Source organism: Pyrus communis, chromosome 3 (assembly GCF_963583255.1).
Source record: "Pyrus communis chromosome 3, drPyrComm1.1, whole genome shotgun sequence".
NCBI classification, from domain to species: Eukaryota; Viridiplantae; Streptophyta; class Magnoliopsida; order Rosales; family Rosaceae; genus Pyrus; species Pyrus communis.
The window spans coordinates 26266424-26279563 of record NC_084805.1 but is presented as its reverse complement, the minus strand read 5'-3'; the positions used below and the strand labels follow the sequence as shown (position 1 = coordinate 26279563).

Genomic DNA, 13140 nt, shown 5'->3' with positions numbered 1-13140 from the left:
AACCATAGTTGATGAGCACTTGTCTCTCAAGATGCGAAAACCACGTCCCTGTAACAGTAGTACTCCAAATCACAAGACTATAATGAACCGCGTTGTGCTAAATACTCTTTCATATGGACTCGATGAGACTCTTTAATATTTAGTGCACTTTAAGTATGATTATTTGATTAATGAAAAAGTATTTCATGACTACAAGGTGACTTGCCTATATATAGAAGTAAAGATGTCTCTTTTGAAAATGTGTGACTATCCATAAAGTCTCAAACGTTGCAATTCTTTATTTGAAGAGCCATCATTCCCAAAAAAAAAAAAAAAAAAAACGTCACTTCTAATTTTCTTTTAATTGATAAATTTAATATTATAATAAAATATTAAATTTCCAACAAAGTGCACGTAGACAATGTTCTAACTGGTGTTTATGAAAAGTAACCGAAAATTGCATACCTTTCATAGCCTCTCTAATTTGTTTCTTAGTAGTGTTGGTCTCTTGTGCACAACCAATTGGATATGCGATATAGATTTCGATGAGATTAAACCCCACCACAAGGATCTGGTTTATTCTTTTCTGTGGTTGAGTTTTTGTTTTCAATAGATGTTATATGATAATTTGTCGATATTCAATTGATATGTCGAAAATATCAACATAAACTGTTGAGCTTCGTTGATATCTTGTAAAGTTTAGACTTTATCCCACTTCTAAATTTTTCTCTAACTTTTCCGATATTTTCATGTAAATCTTGACCATGTCGAATAAATTGTAAACACTAAGTGCTAGTAACCATATCTTTTTTGAGATAAACGATATTCTAATGCAATCTAAATTACATACAATGAAGATTCAAACTTGATGGGTAAGGTAACACACCGTCTAGATAATTCAAATACATCTAAATTGCGTAATGAAACAAATATTCTAATTAAATTTCCTTGCTCTATATAATGAAACAAAAATATTATCTTTTCCATTAGAGGCTAAGCTTATGGCTAAGATTTTTCTACGTACACACGCATCTGTACTAGTGTTGATTGAAAAGCGGACGATAATGACCTAAATATAAGAGATATCGGTGTCTTTCATCGCCACACGTGGAACTTGTGATTATCATGACATTTACCCTACAGCCCGGTGACATAACCCCTACAGCCTGGACCGCGTGAACAGTGAAAGAAAAGTGTTTCAATCAAATGACCAAGTCTATCTAGAAGAGGTTCTTGAGTACGGTAGTCGGAATGGTATATTCGTCGGAATGGTATATTTATGCACCGGAAGGATCCTCACCAAATTCGAGAATTCTGGAATTTTCAAATTGTGTCGTATATTATGTAGTTAATTTTGTCAAATATCATTTATATTTATTTTAAAAAATATATATTTAAAATAATTTATGACCGCACGATGTACGATAAACGAACATGATTTAAGGATTTTCCAGATTCTTATAAAAAGAATCCAAAAAGAATCCTCATTCATTTATGAGAGGGGGAATGGGACCAGGTGGGGGAAGTGGTGGATCTCAATAGCAAGAGGTGGGGTATGGGATGGTTTTTGTGACTACGGCTGTAGAAAACATGTGATACGGGTATCGGATCACATAATTTCTCTTATTTAGAGTTTCTCGTATTTTATTGGGATATTACTATCTAAACTATTTTCTTGGAATATTGCTATCCACACAAAGTTTAAATGACAATTTGATTGCAATGAGCAATATAATTAACATAATGCATGTTGCTTAACAAGTTTGCACTGCCTTTAGCGATTAGCTCTGTTAGTCCCCACCTTAGGCGTGCCATTTATATAGCGGCACAGTAGCGTTGTGCCTCAAATTTGTTTGAGTAATGAGGTTGTCGATCGTTGATGAATGAGTTGACTAATGAGTCCCTTCTCAACATAATTAGTTTTGTTGTCTCACTTAGCACGTGTTGTGGCCACACTAGAGTGACGGTTGGAGGTGATTTTCGTCTTGTGTGATGATTTATGTGGTCTTGTTTACTAATGAGGACTTTATGTGGTCTCGCTCCTACGCGATAACTTTATGTGGCCTCGCTATTTGGATAAAACCTATTGTAGTCACTGATACATATCTGTCACAGGTATCATTTTGTGACAAATTGGTATGGGTGACGTTTGTAGTTTTGGTCCGTGAGGTAGTTGTTGAGGAATTTGCTATAGTTGTATGTTTGAGCAAATTCACCACAGATTATTTTCTTGGTTAGTGGAGTAATGTACCCATTTAACACTTCTAAATTAGTTTCAATCCAAAAAAGCGTTTTATGAACTTATGACTACATATTAAAGCTCTAAAGCTCTAGAAATATAATTATTCTTTAAGAATATAGTTGTGATAGAAACCAAACACTTGCAAACAACGAATCCACATCCATGTCGAAATCCTCACTCTTAAAAACATGTGGTTAAACTGAATGCAGTGCTTTTATGAAAATGGTGAATTGCGCTGATCGATAATGGTTTTTTTTTTATTTATTCATTGTGTTTTAGATTCAATCTCTACTCTCATTTCGTAGTTCTAAAAACACATATTTGTGTACTAATAATGTTCTACTCCTCATTTTTAATGTGTATGATATAAAGTTTATAAACACATCCAATTAGAAAGAATATAAAAATTGACCACAAAATACATCCATTTTGCATAAAAATTTAGAATTTATTTGGAATTTTGAGATCTCATCTAGTCTGAAAAAATTTGCATAAAGTTGGATTAGAAATTTGGAATTTTTCGAATTTCTAGATACATTGCAAATGCTCAAATTTGAGAACTTTTGGATTTGGAATTAAATTTTTTTGGGTCAGAATCAAAAGTTTAAATCCAAATTACTCCAACACATATGGTCCCATAATGATATATGGTACGCAATAAAGTTGTTTATTTATTTATTTTCTAGTGTCTCTCAAAGACTCAAACTATTCTTAAAGATTAAAATGAAAAGAAAAAAAAAACCCTTATTTTCTGCATTAAATCAAGAAAGGAGGAGTATTTTGGACTCTAATTTTAGTAAATTCACAAAACACCAATTCACTAAGAAATTGTGCAATGTTGGTGGTGTGGACCGGGTCACATACAAACACAGCTCACTGCAAGTCCTATGTTCTATAACTCCTTCTGAGCATATATAAATATAAGAACCAAAAGTTTTTTTTGAATTGGATGCAAATGTTTGGTTCGGTGTCATCATCTCTTCTGCATGGCCAAACCAAAACAAAACAAAAACACAAAACAGCAATGTATGTCTCCACTCTCCCTCTTTGTGGATAATCTTCATCACAATCTCATTGAGTTTTGAGACTTTTCTGCATCCTTTGGTGTGACCACAGCCACCCCCCAAAATATCGGTTGCCCAACTTGCCACACCCACCCCACGTACGTACATCCATTCTCCAATCCCTTCTTCTGGTTTTTATAAAATCGCTTCTCTGAAAAGCAAAAGCAGGGCACTCTTGGCACTCTCAAATCCCAACAGAGATCTGCATTCTGCATAGCTATCTGGTCAGTCTCCTCCATTCGCTTTCTCTCTTCTCACTTTTTTATAATACATTTTGTCTTTCGCTGAATTGTTATTCCCATGATTCTTGGCTTCTTGTTTTCTATTATATGTGCCGTTGTGTATTTTTTCATGGGATTTTGATTTTGTTTGTGTTAATTTTGTCGCGACATGCAAAACAATCAACTTGATCATGGTTTTTTTCCCCTTTTTTCCCTTTTTCAAATGATATTTTATTGGGGTATTATTTTGTTACTTCAAAAATTATTTACTGTACAGAAAAATTTATCATGAATCTTTCACTTCTGCAATTTATTTTTTTAACTCTGGATAATATATATTAGTGGTTAATTTCTTTTAATTCTCTGAATTACTGCACTATGAATATATTTACACTGCATATATTAACACTATCTAAATTACTACAGTATTTGCTGCTGAATTTTTATTTCTTGGTTTATGACAAACATGGCAGGTGTTTGCATATATTGCAGTAATTAAAATGAGTGATTGGATAACGAAAATGTGCTCGAAGATATGTATTACAGAAGAAAACTAATTGTTTGTGAGACATACCTTAACAAATATGTTGTAACAATTTGAGTGCTTTTCTTTTAACACATTTGTGTTGAAGTAGTTGAGGATGAATAATCTGCTAGAAGTTTTGTAGTATGAGAGCTGATGCACGACTCAAACAACCCATAGAAATTTGCAAATTGCAGCTTTTTCTGCAGGACAAGCATATGCCAGGAAATAATTATAACTGCAATCCTTCCACACCAAGAAGTAGATTGGAAAGGCTTCTCAGGGAAAGAGAGCTAAGGAGATCAAACCGCGTTTCACAATCAAATGAAGATGGAAACAGACAGGCAGAATTCGTAGGGAGTGATGCATTTTTCACCGAGGGTGAAAATTTAGGTTTATCCAGTGAGGACGATTTTCCGGAAGGAGTTTCAGCAACAAAAATTTTTATTGATGGATGTGAATGGAAAGAGGGACGGCCTCCTAAACAGCGTTTACTGGTGGTGGCTAATAGGTTACCTGTCTCTGCAGTTAGGAAGGGAGAGGACTCATGGCAGCTTGAGATAAGTGTCGGAGGACTAGTCAGTGCACTTTTAGGTAAATGATAATCATCTTGCCTTACTCCTTTGGACTGTCCTTTTATTTTACTGGCGTTTTTCGCGTTAGCTCCTAAATTTTATGTTAGGCTATAGATTTTAGAGTTTAGACCATTTGACTTTCAATAATGGCATAATCAAACGCTGTGTTAATCTGGGTTGTCTTCTTGAAGGCGTAAAGGAGTTTGATGCCAGGTGGATTGGTTGGGCTGGTGTAAATGTACCAGATAGTGTTGGACAAAAAGCATTGACTAAAGCTTTAGCTGAAAAGGTACAGAATCTTGGCTTGCAATTTTCACAAAATTTAGGCTAATACGTTTTTGAACTGCGCACTCACACGGTATTACACACAAGCTGTTTGATTATGCATCGAAGATGAAAAACTTTATTTACTGCAGAGGTGCATCCCGGTGTTTCTTGACGAAGAAATTGTTCATCAATATTACAATGGCTACTGTAACAACATCTTGTGGCCTCTTTTCCATTATCTTGGACTTCCACAAGAAGACCGCCTTGCAACCACCCGAAGTTTCCAATCTCAGTTTGATGCGTATAAGAAGGCAAACCAAATGTTTGCTGATGTTGTACATGAACACTACCAGGAGGGGGATGTCGTTTGGTGCCATGATTACCACCTAATGTTTCTTCCTAAATGCCTAAAAGAACATAACAACAAAATGAAAGTTGGATGGTTTCTCCATACACCTTTTCCTTCCTCAGAAATACATAGGACGCTGCCATCTCGGTCAGAACTATTGAGATCGGTTCTTGCTGCTGATTTGGTTGGGTAAGACATGTATTTCCCAGAAAATTATTTTGAAATGCTTGTTCCACATTATATTTCATACAATTAATTAGGTACTTATATGACATTTATTGTTCTACAAAACAATTTCTTCAGATTTCCTCCGGTGTTGATGTTGGAGAGATAAAAATTTACGTAGTGAATAAATTTGAGTCAACCTATTGTTTTGCCTGCTTATGAACAGATTACGCTCTCATTACACAATAAAATGTTGTCAATATTCTGTTGTGTAATGTTTTCTGTAAGTTATCGTCTTATGTTGTGTCTGAAGACCACAAGGGTTTTGATGGGGGGATTTTTCAACTTCCAGTTTCCATACATATGATTATGCAAGGCACTTTGTTAGTGCTTGCACTCGTATTCTTGGTTTAGAGGGTACACCTGAAGGAGTAGAGAATCAAGGAAAGCTGACTCGCGTGGCTGCGGTATGTATAAGCCCTTCACATTTTCATTTTCTCATTGTTATCGGTTAACCTCTTCAATCAGACCGTTATCAGCATATAAAATTTCATCGATATGAGTTTTCTCACTTAATTCATCCTTGTGGTAACTGGATTCCCCCTTGAAATTGTAGTTTCCAATTGGGATAGACTCAGACCGATTTATCCGAGCTCTAGAACTCCCTCAAGTCCAGGACCACATGAAAGAACTGAAAGAAAGATTTGCTGGAAGAAAAGTAAGAAATGATTACATTTTCCTTCAGAACTTAAACCACCATTTATTTTGCTTATTTAAATTGAACTGCATCCTGTGGCAGCATATCTTTTACATTAAGCCTCTTCTGCAAGGCACACGAGCCATACCTATTGTTTACCCTACTTCGTGTGTGTGCCCCTTATGCGATGTTACTTGTTGGTGATGAAATTTGGCGATCATTTCGTATATTCATGGCTCTACACATGACAATAATTTGTTCTTTGTCAACGGTTCCGATTCTGAATCCATGGCCTACAGTTATGAGCTTACACTTACCATGTTTATTTCATTTTGTAAATACATAAGTGTTTCCTGTCAACGATCTGACAGGTAATGTTGGGTGTTGATCGTCTCGATATGATCAAGGGGATTCCTCAAAAGATTTTGGCGTTTGAGAAATTTCTCGAGGAAAACCTGAACTGGCGTGATAAAGTAGTCTTGCTGCAAATTGCTGTACCAACAAGAACAGACGTTCCTGAGTGTAGGTTCCTTCTCAATATACCTGCAGCCTTAAGTTGGTAGAATTATTGCATTTCTCTTCATCAGTCTATGGTTTTTATCCTCATTTTTCCCCCTGTCCTCCCTTTGATAGCCCAAGTTTAATTACTTTTTTGGGAGTTTTAACGAAAAACCCACGGTATTGTTTACTTTAACGAAAAACCATATTTTTACACTAAAAAGTCAATTCTAGTACTATTCACTTTACCCTTTATTTTGTCCTTAACATTAAAACTCAAAATTTTCAAGCTCTTTTCATTAGTTTTCCTTGCTTTTTTTCCTCAAAAGCTACAATCACCTTGAAGAATCTGATATCCGTTTATGCTATGTGGCTTCACACACAGATCAAAAGCTCACGAGTCAGGTTCATGAGATTGTCGGACGCATTAATGGGAGGTTTGGAACTCTTACTGCTGTTCCGATACATCATCTGGTTTGTATTTATCTTTTTTACCTCTGGTTTTGTATCTGTAAAGACTCTTTTCACAGTAGTAGATAACTAGATACAGAATGGAACAAGAGATTTTGTTGAGTGCTGTGTCGGATAATTTATGAATTGTGTAAGTTGGCTTGTCAGTTCCTGAGTCTTAGGAAGGCATTCCGGATGTAAGATTAGATATTCGTAAACTATTGTGTCTATATAGGTAGTAGTTGAAAGCATGATACCCTGCCATGTAATATGGATGTTGAAGACGTAGTTGCACTCGTCTCTCACCCGTGTAGTTGCACTAGTCTCTCACCTTGAGCCAACTCACAGGCGCGGCTTTAGAACTTTTTCTTTCCTTCTAAAGGCGTTAATAGCTTATGATAGAATGGCAATTTCTTGCATCTCGGGATTAATTCAGATGGCATTTTAGAGAGTAAGTAGCTTAAAGGGTAAGCTCGAAACCAGCCCTTGCCCTTACAAAATTATAGATAGGTTTTTGCTTTTACCGGTTGTTTTGTTAAGATAGTATCTCTAATCTGAAGGTTTTTGCTTTTACCGGTTTTGTGAATCTAGTGGTTAACTCATATGTGAAGATTTCTAAAGCATCTTCTTCTTTATTTACAGGATCGATCTCTTGACTTTCACGCATTATGTGCACTATACGCTGTTACTGGTACTCTTTTTTGTGCCGTAACACTCACACAGCATTCATCATTGTTGTCTTTAATGCTTAATAAACTTTTTAAAAGTATTTCCGCTTCTGATAAAACCATTAGAAATAGATACTCTTTTGTTACCCAAATATGAGGTGGTCGAGACACTGAAATTGTTAAACTAGATGCCATGATAAACATTGCATATCTAAGAGTGCAGTTCATCCTGCGTTATACACTTTAACATACTTAAGGACGTAATTACTCTGGTCCGATAGCTAGCTAGCCAAGCATATTTTGTTTTTTTGTATAATAAGCCATGTCTAATCGAGCTTTGCACGTTTATATATTCTCTATGCTTGACTACTATTTTCAGATGTAGCGCTTGTTACATCTTTAAGGGATGGAATGAATCTTGTGAGCTATGAGTTTGTTGCTTGTCAAGCTTCCAAGAAAGGAGTTCTCATTTTAAGCGAGGTAATTTAAGGTCCCATGATTCAGTTTTAATTGAATATGATTTCGCTTCATCTAAATAACGCGAAATGCTACAAGGAGTTGCTCATTTAGGAAGAAGTGGAAGGTGCTAACGGAGCAGAATAAGTTCAAGTGGTTTTAGTTTATGCTCTAAATCAGTGTGTTCATATCTAGTTTGCAGGTGCAGCACAGTCTCTTGGTGCTGGGGCTATATTAGTGAATCCTTGGAATATCACTGAAGTCGCAGCTTCCATAGGTTATGCTTTGAATATGGCAGCTGATGAAAGAGAAAAGCGTCACCATCATAACTTCATGCACGTAACAACTCACACGTCTCAAGAGTGGGCTGCAACATTTGTAAGGTATTGATCGACTCGCAGTGCTGTACTTTGTATAGCTTTCATTTATGCAGTGGGATGCAACCATCATGACTAGCCCTTTTCTTCAAGTTAATGCTTAATGGTGAATTTTTCATTTACGTAGTGAACTCAATGATACAATTGTCGAAGCTCAACTAAGGACGAGACAAGTTCCCCCTATACTTCCAATCAAAGTAGCAGTTGATCGTTATTTGCAATCCAGCAATCGATTACTTATACTGGTAGAGTCTGCATACTATTTTTTTCCTTTTCGTTATTTGTAAGGGGATTTTATTATTTAGATTTTCTTCACCATGCTCATTTTGATTGTATTTTCATTACAGGGATTCAATGCTACTTTAACTGAACCGAAGGACACGCTTGGGAGAAGGGGTGGCCAAATCAGAGAAATGGAACTTAAATTGCACCCAGATCTCAAGGAACCCTTGAAAAAGATTTGTGATGATTCAAAGACAACAATTGTTGTTCTCAGCGGAAGTGACAGAAGCGTCTTGGACTATGTACTCTTACTCTCTTCAGTGATTCTTTATTTCTGACCCCTTTCATGTTGTGTTTGGGACTAACAGCTTCCTATACAGAACTTTGGTGATTACAACATGTGGTTGGCAGCAGAAAATGGGATGTTCTTACGTCTTACAATGGGAGAATGGATGACAACAATGCCAGAAAATTTGAATATGGATTGGGTTGACAGCGTCAAGGTTGATTTTGTAACTATATACCAATTAACTATCTTCGGGATGAATTTCATTTGTAAACTGGAATTCCTGATATTTGTTTATGATTTCAGCATGTTTTTGAGTACTTTACTGAGAGAACACCACGGTCACATTTTGAGCTTCGTGAAACTTCACTTGTATGGAACTACAAGTATGCAGGTACCCGAGAATGTCTTTATTCTTTTGGTTAATGACTCTGTCATGGAGCTTCGTTTTTTGTTTCATCCATTGTCAATTTTATCGATCACTATATCTATGATATCAGATATTGAGTTTGGAAGGCTCCAAGCTAGAGATCTGCTGCAGCATCTGTGGACAGGCCCGATCTCAAATGCATCTGTTGATGTCGTCCAAGGTGGTCGATCTGTGGAGGTCCGAGCAGTTGGTGTTACAAAGGTACATGCATTTTAATTAGATGGGAGTCCTGCTTTCCGTAGTTTACATCTATTGGAACAACCAAATTGTCCTATTTGTTCTTCCTATGTGCTGTTTCAATGTATATGCAGGGTGCAGCTATCGATCGTATTTTAGGAGAAATAGTTCATAACAAAGGCATGAAAGCACCGATCGATTATGTCCTCTGCATTGGACACTTTCTACCAAAGGTGCGTTTCTTCTCGACTAGTTGACCTAATCATCATTTTTTCCATAAAACTTCTTAATCACGAAAATGTAATTTGGAATCAATTTTGCATACCTTGAGCGCGGTGATGGATATATGAAATCATGCACATGGATTCATTGGTTTAGGACGAAGATGTCTATACGTTTTTTGAACCAGAGCTTCCTGTTGAGGCACCTCCAACTGTTCCTACAAGACCTCCTTCACCCACTCCCGGCATGTCATCTGCGCCACTGCCAAGGATTTCAATGAGTAAAAGTAATTCAAAGGCAGCTCGCCTTAAGAAACAACGGTCCTTGTCAACCTTAGAAAAGAGAGCTAGTATCCATGCAATCGGGAGTGCTTGGAGGCCAACGTTAATGCGTGATAAAATGTCACTCCACGAAGGTTCTTCCGTGCTTGACCTCAAGGGTGACAATTACTTCTCATGCGCTGTTGGACGAAAGAGATCAAGTGCACGATATCTCCTTGGATCGTCAGACGACGTTGTCACACTCTTGAAAGAGCTGGCTGAAGGTTCATGAGGAGGTTGATTGTAATAGAGCCTAATTTTCAATGCTGCTTAAGTCATTGGGATGCAGATAGCATGGTATTGCTGTGACAGAATTGGGAACATTTCTTTCACAAGTACACACCAATTTCTCCACACACACACCCAGAACGCCGCCCCCGAACACCATACATACACCATTTCCGACTTGACCAGCTAGACGGATTCTGAAATCCGCAGGAATTTGTTTCTGTAGCTAGAAGAAAACAAAATATTGCACATATAAAAGTATTCAGGTCATTTTCTTCATGAAATTCGAACAAGTCGAAAGGAAGAAAAAATAAATTGATACGGTTCCCATAATATGAATCCAAATTTTGCAATTATATATGTTTATTGTTTGATTACATTATGTTTTTTTTTTTTTTTTTCTGCTGTGGTAGATTCATCATTAGCAATTATAATTTAGCATTATTCGATGGTTCAAAAAACATGGTTATGCACACTAGTCACAGGGTCAGGTCTTCAAAGGCTAGTCTTTCTCTTATCACGTGGTGGAGCAGCCTATACAAATTTGGATCTTCTCCAGACCTTAGTGTCTGGAACCTAAGAACTAAATTGGAGCCCTTGGTTTATGGAAAAGAAATCGGAGCCCTTAGTTTGTGTGAGGTGGCCAGCGAAATGGGTTAATTAGGACCATTTGATATAATTTGAGTGGTCCGGATTGTCTAATCTTTAAGCTCTGCACAATGAAATCCGGAGTGAATCTACGTCCAAAAAAAAAACAAATAACTGTGAAAAAGTAAAACAAAAAAGACAGATTTTCTTTTCTGTCTCTTTAAGAAAAAGTAAAAATAAGCCACAGGTTGCAAATTTGTCCTTAAATGAGCAATCCCAGAAAGGGGTTTTTTTTTGGTAGTGCATGCATGTATACATTCTTGCGGCAGATCCAAGAATTTTACCCTGAAAGGTTATGGTTAGAAGTTTCAAAAAAATTTAGACGAAAATGAAAATGTAAAATTAGAGGAAAATTGGACAAAATTATCATTTTTCATATAATTTCAATATTCTAATTGTTGAAATGATCAATTTTAGTATGACGTCGATTTTTAATTGATGTGTTGTTAATCTTTATTCGCTACATCATCGATATTTGATTTGATCGTTGTGCTGTCATTTTTCCTACCTTTTTGTCAACATATGGTGTATATGCAAGTAAAATATTTCCTGCAAGTTCTATAAACAGGATAAAAATATGGTGTTTGATGAAGCTATAGAAATTCACAAGTTCTTGTTTAATTTACTGGAGTCTGAATATTATTTAGACCTTGCAAACCATGATTAAATGACCCGTTAACATGGCACAAACAAGAACAAAAAGAAATATAGTTTGGCTTCCCATCATTTGTGTTAGGTTAGGTCTAGGGGACGAGTGAATCAACAAACATGCATGGAAAGTTCAATTCTTTGGCGGAAGGACCTTGTTAACTTTAGAAGAGAGAGCTACTGTCCCTAGAATTGGGAATGCTTAAGACATAATAAGAGGCCAACGTTAATGCGTGATAGAATGTCTCTCCATTAGAGTTCTTCGGTGCTTGACCTCAAGGGTGACAATTACTTCACTTGTGACGAAAGCGATCAAGAGCACGATATCTCGTTGGATTCAGACGGCGTTGATACTCTTTTGAAAGAGACGGCTAGGGGTTCATGATAAAGTTTTGATTGTACAAGAGCCTAACTTTATGCTGCTCAAGTCATGGAGATGCAGATAGCATGGTATTGCTGTGACATAAGTTGTAACATTTCTTTCACAATTACACACCTTCTTCTTCTGCTACAATTTCCGACTCGACCAGTTACATGGATTTTGAAACCCGCAGGATTTTGTTTTTTGTATTTAGAAGAAAGCAAAAAAATTCATATATTGTTCTTCATAAAATTTGAAAAGTTTATTGTTTGATTACATTATTTTTTTGCTATTACAGATAACAGGTTAGCAATTAACAATTGTAATTTAGCATAACAATTGGTTCAAAATCCACGGTCAATTAATTTTTCATGGTTCGCTAACAGCGTAAAAGCTTAGGTCTTGAATTAGTTAGAAATCAAAACCTGAGTTTATCCACAAATATTAACTCCAACTTGTCTCAACAAAAAAAATAAAAAATAAATTAAAACTCCAACTTTTGTAGCCTAGCCTTATCAGCATTCATGGACCATGCATATGGATTAGGTCGCTTAGTTTCTTGCCACCAATTCAAATCCCCTCCTCCATGGCAATTAGCTATAAACAAACCTAAGAAAATTCTGATTGAATTAATTAAGGACCACAATTCCATAGTGGAGCAGCCCACCATTTGACATTCTTGAAATGGACGTACCATGTCTTTGTCATGCATGCAGACATTCTTGCCCACAATCCCTTAAATACTTAAAATTTCAAAAGGAGCGAAATCGTGGAAGTCTTGCACTTACAGCATATATACACACGCCCTATATGTGTTGAAAATTTTGGAAAAAAAGTTAAAAAACAATGTGAGTGGTGGTAAGAAGAAACGTGAGGCATGGGAGAATTAATTTGTAATTGGAAATAGGATCGATATATAGTCGTAAGCATGGGACAATTGGAAGTGGACAATGTTGTGATACAAACATCGGCTGTGCTGTGCATGCCCTTGAAATCGGGATTCCTTAAAGCCCACAAAAATTTAGTGCTAATATAGACTTCTGCACAAAATACAAATGATCCCAATT

At 36.4% G+C, this 13140-nt stretch overlaps 1 protein-coding gene across 1 annotated transcript; it reads left to right on the top strand.

Moving 5' to 3' along the window:
* Positions 1–4169: 4169 nt before the first annotated feature.
* On the top strand, positions 4170–10747 carry LOC137729880 (alpha,alpha-trehalose-phosphate synthase [UDP-forming] 1-like). Its single transcript, XM_068468928.1, has 17 exons — positions 4170–4623; positions 4796–4893; positions 5021–5409; positions 5738–5852; positions 6002–6103; positions 6454–6604; positions 6966–7054; positions 7673–7721; positions 8078–8178; positions 8350–8537; positions 8659–8776; positions 8879–9055; positions 9134–9256; positions 9346–9433; positions 9540–9670; positions 9781–9879; positions 10025–10747. Exons 1-17 carry the CDS (start codon positions 4176–4178, stop codon positions 10418–10420), a joined length of 2862 nt encoding a protein of 953 aa, XP_068325029.1. The 5' UTR covers positions 4170–4175; the 3' UTR covers positions 10421–10747.
* Positions 10748–13140: the final 2393 nt, after the last annotated feature.

Excerpts from the sequence above, each read along its gene's own strand:
- LOC137729880 (XM_068468928.1), top strand. The coding sequence starts at position 4,176 with ATGAGAGCTGATGCACGACTCAAACAACCCATAGAAATTTGCAAATTG. Across the intron at positions 4,894-5,020 it reads CTAAAGCTTTAGCTGAAAAG|AGGTGCATCCCGGTGTTTCT; the intron begins GTACAGAATCTT and ends TATTTACTGCAG. Across the intron at positions 8,538-8,658 it reads TGGGCTGCAACATTTGTAAG|TGAACTCAATGATACAATTG; the intron begins GTATTGATCGAC and ends TCATTTACGTAG.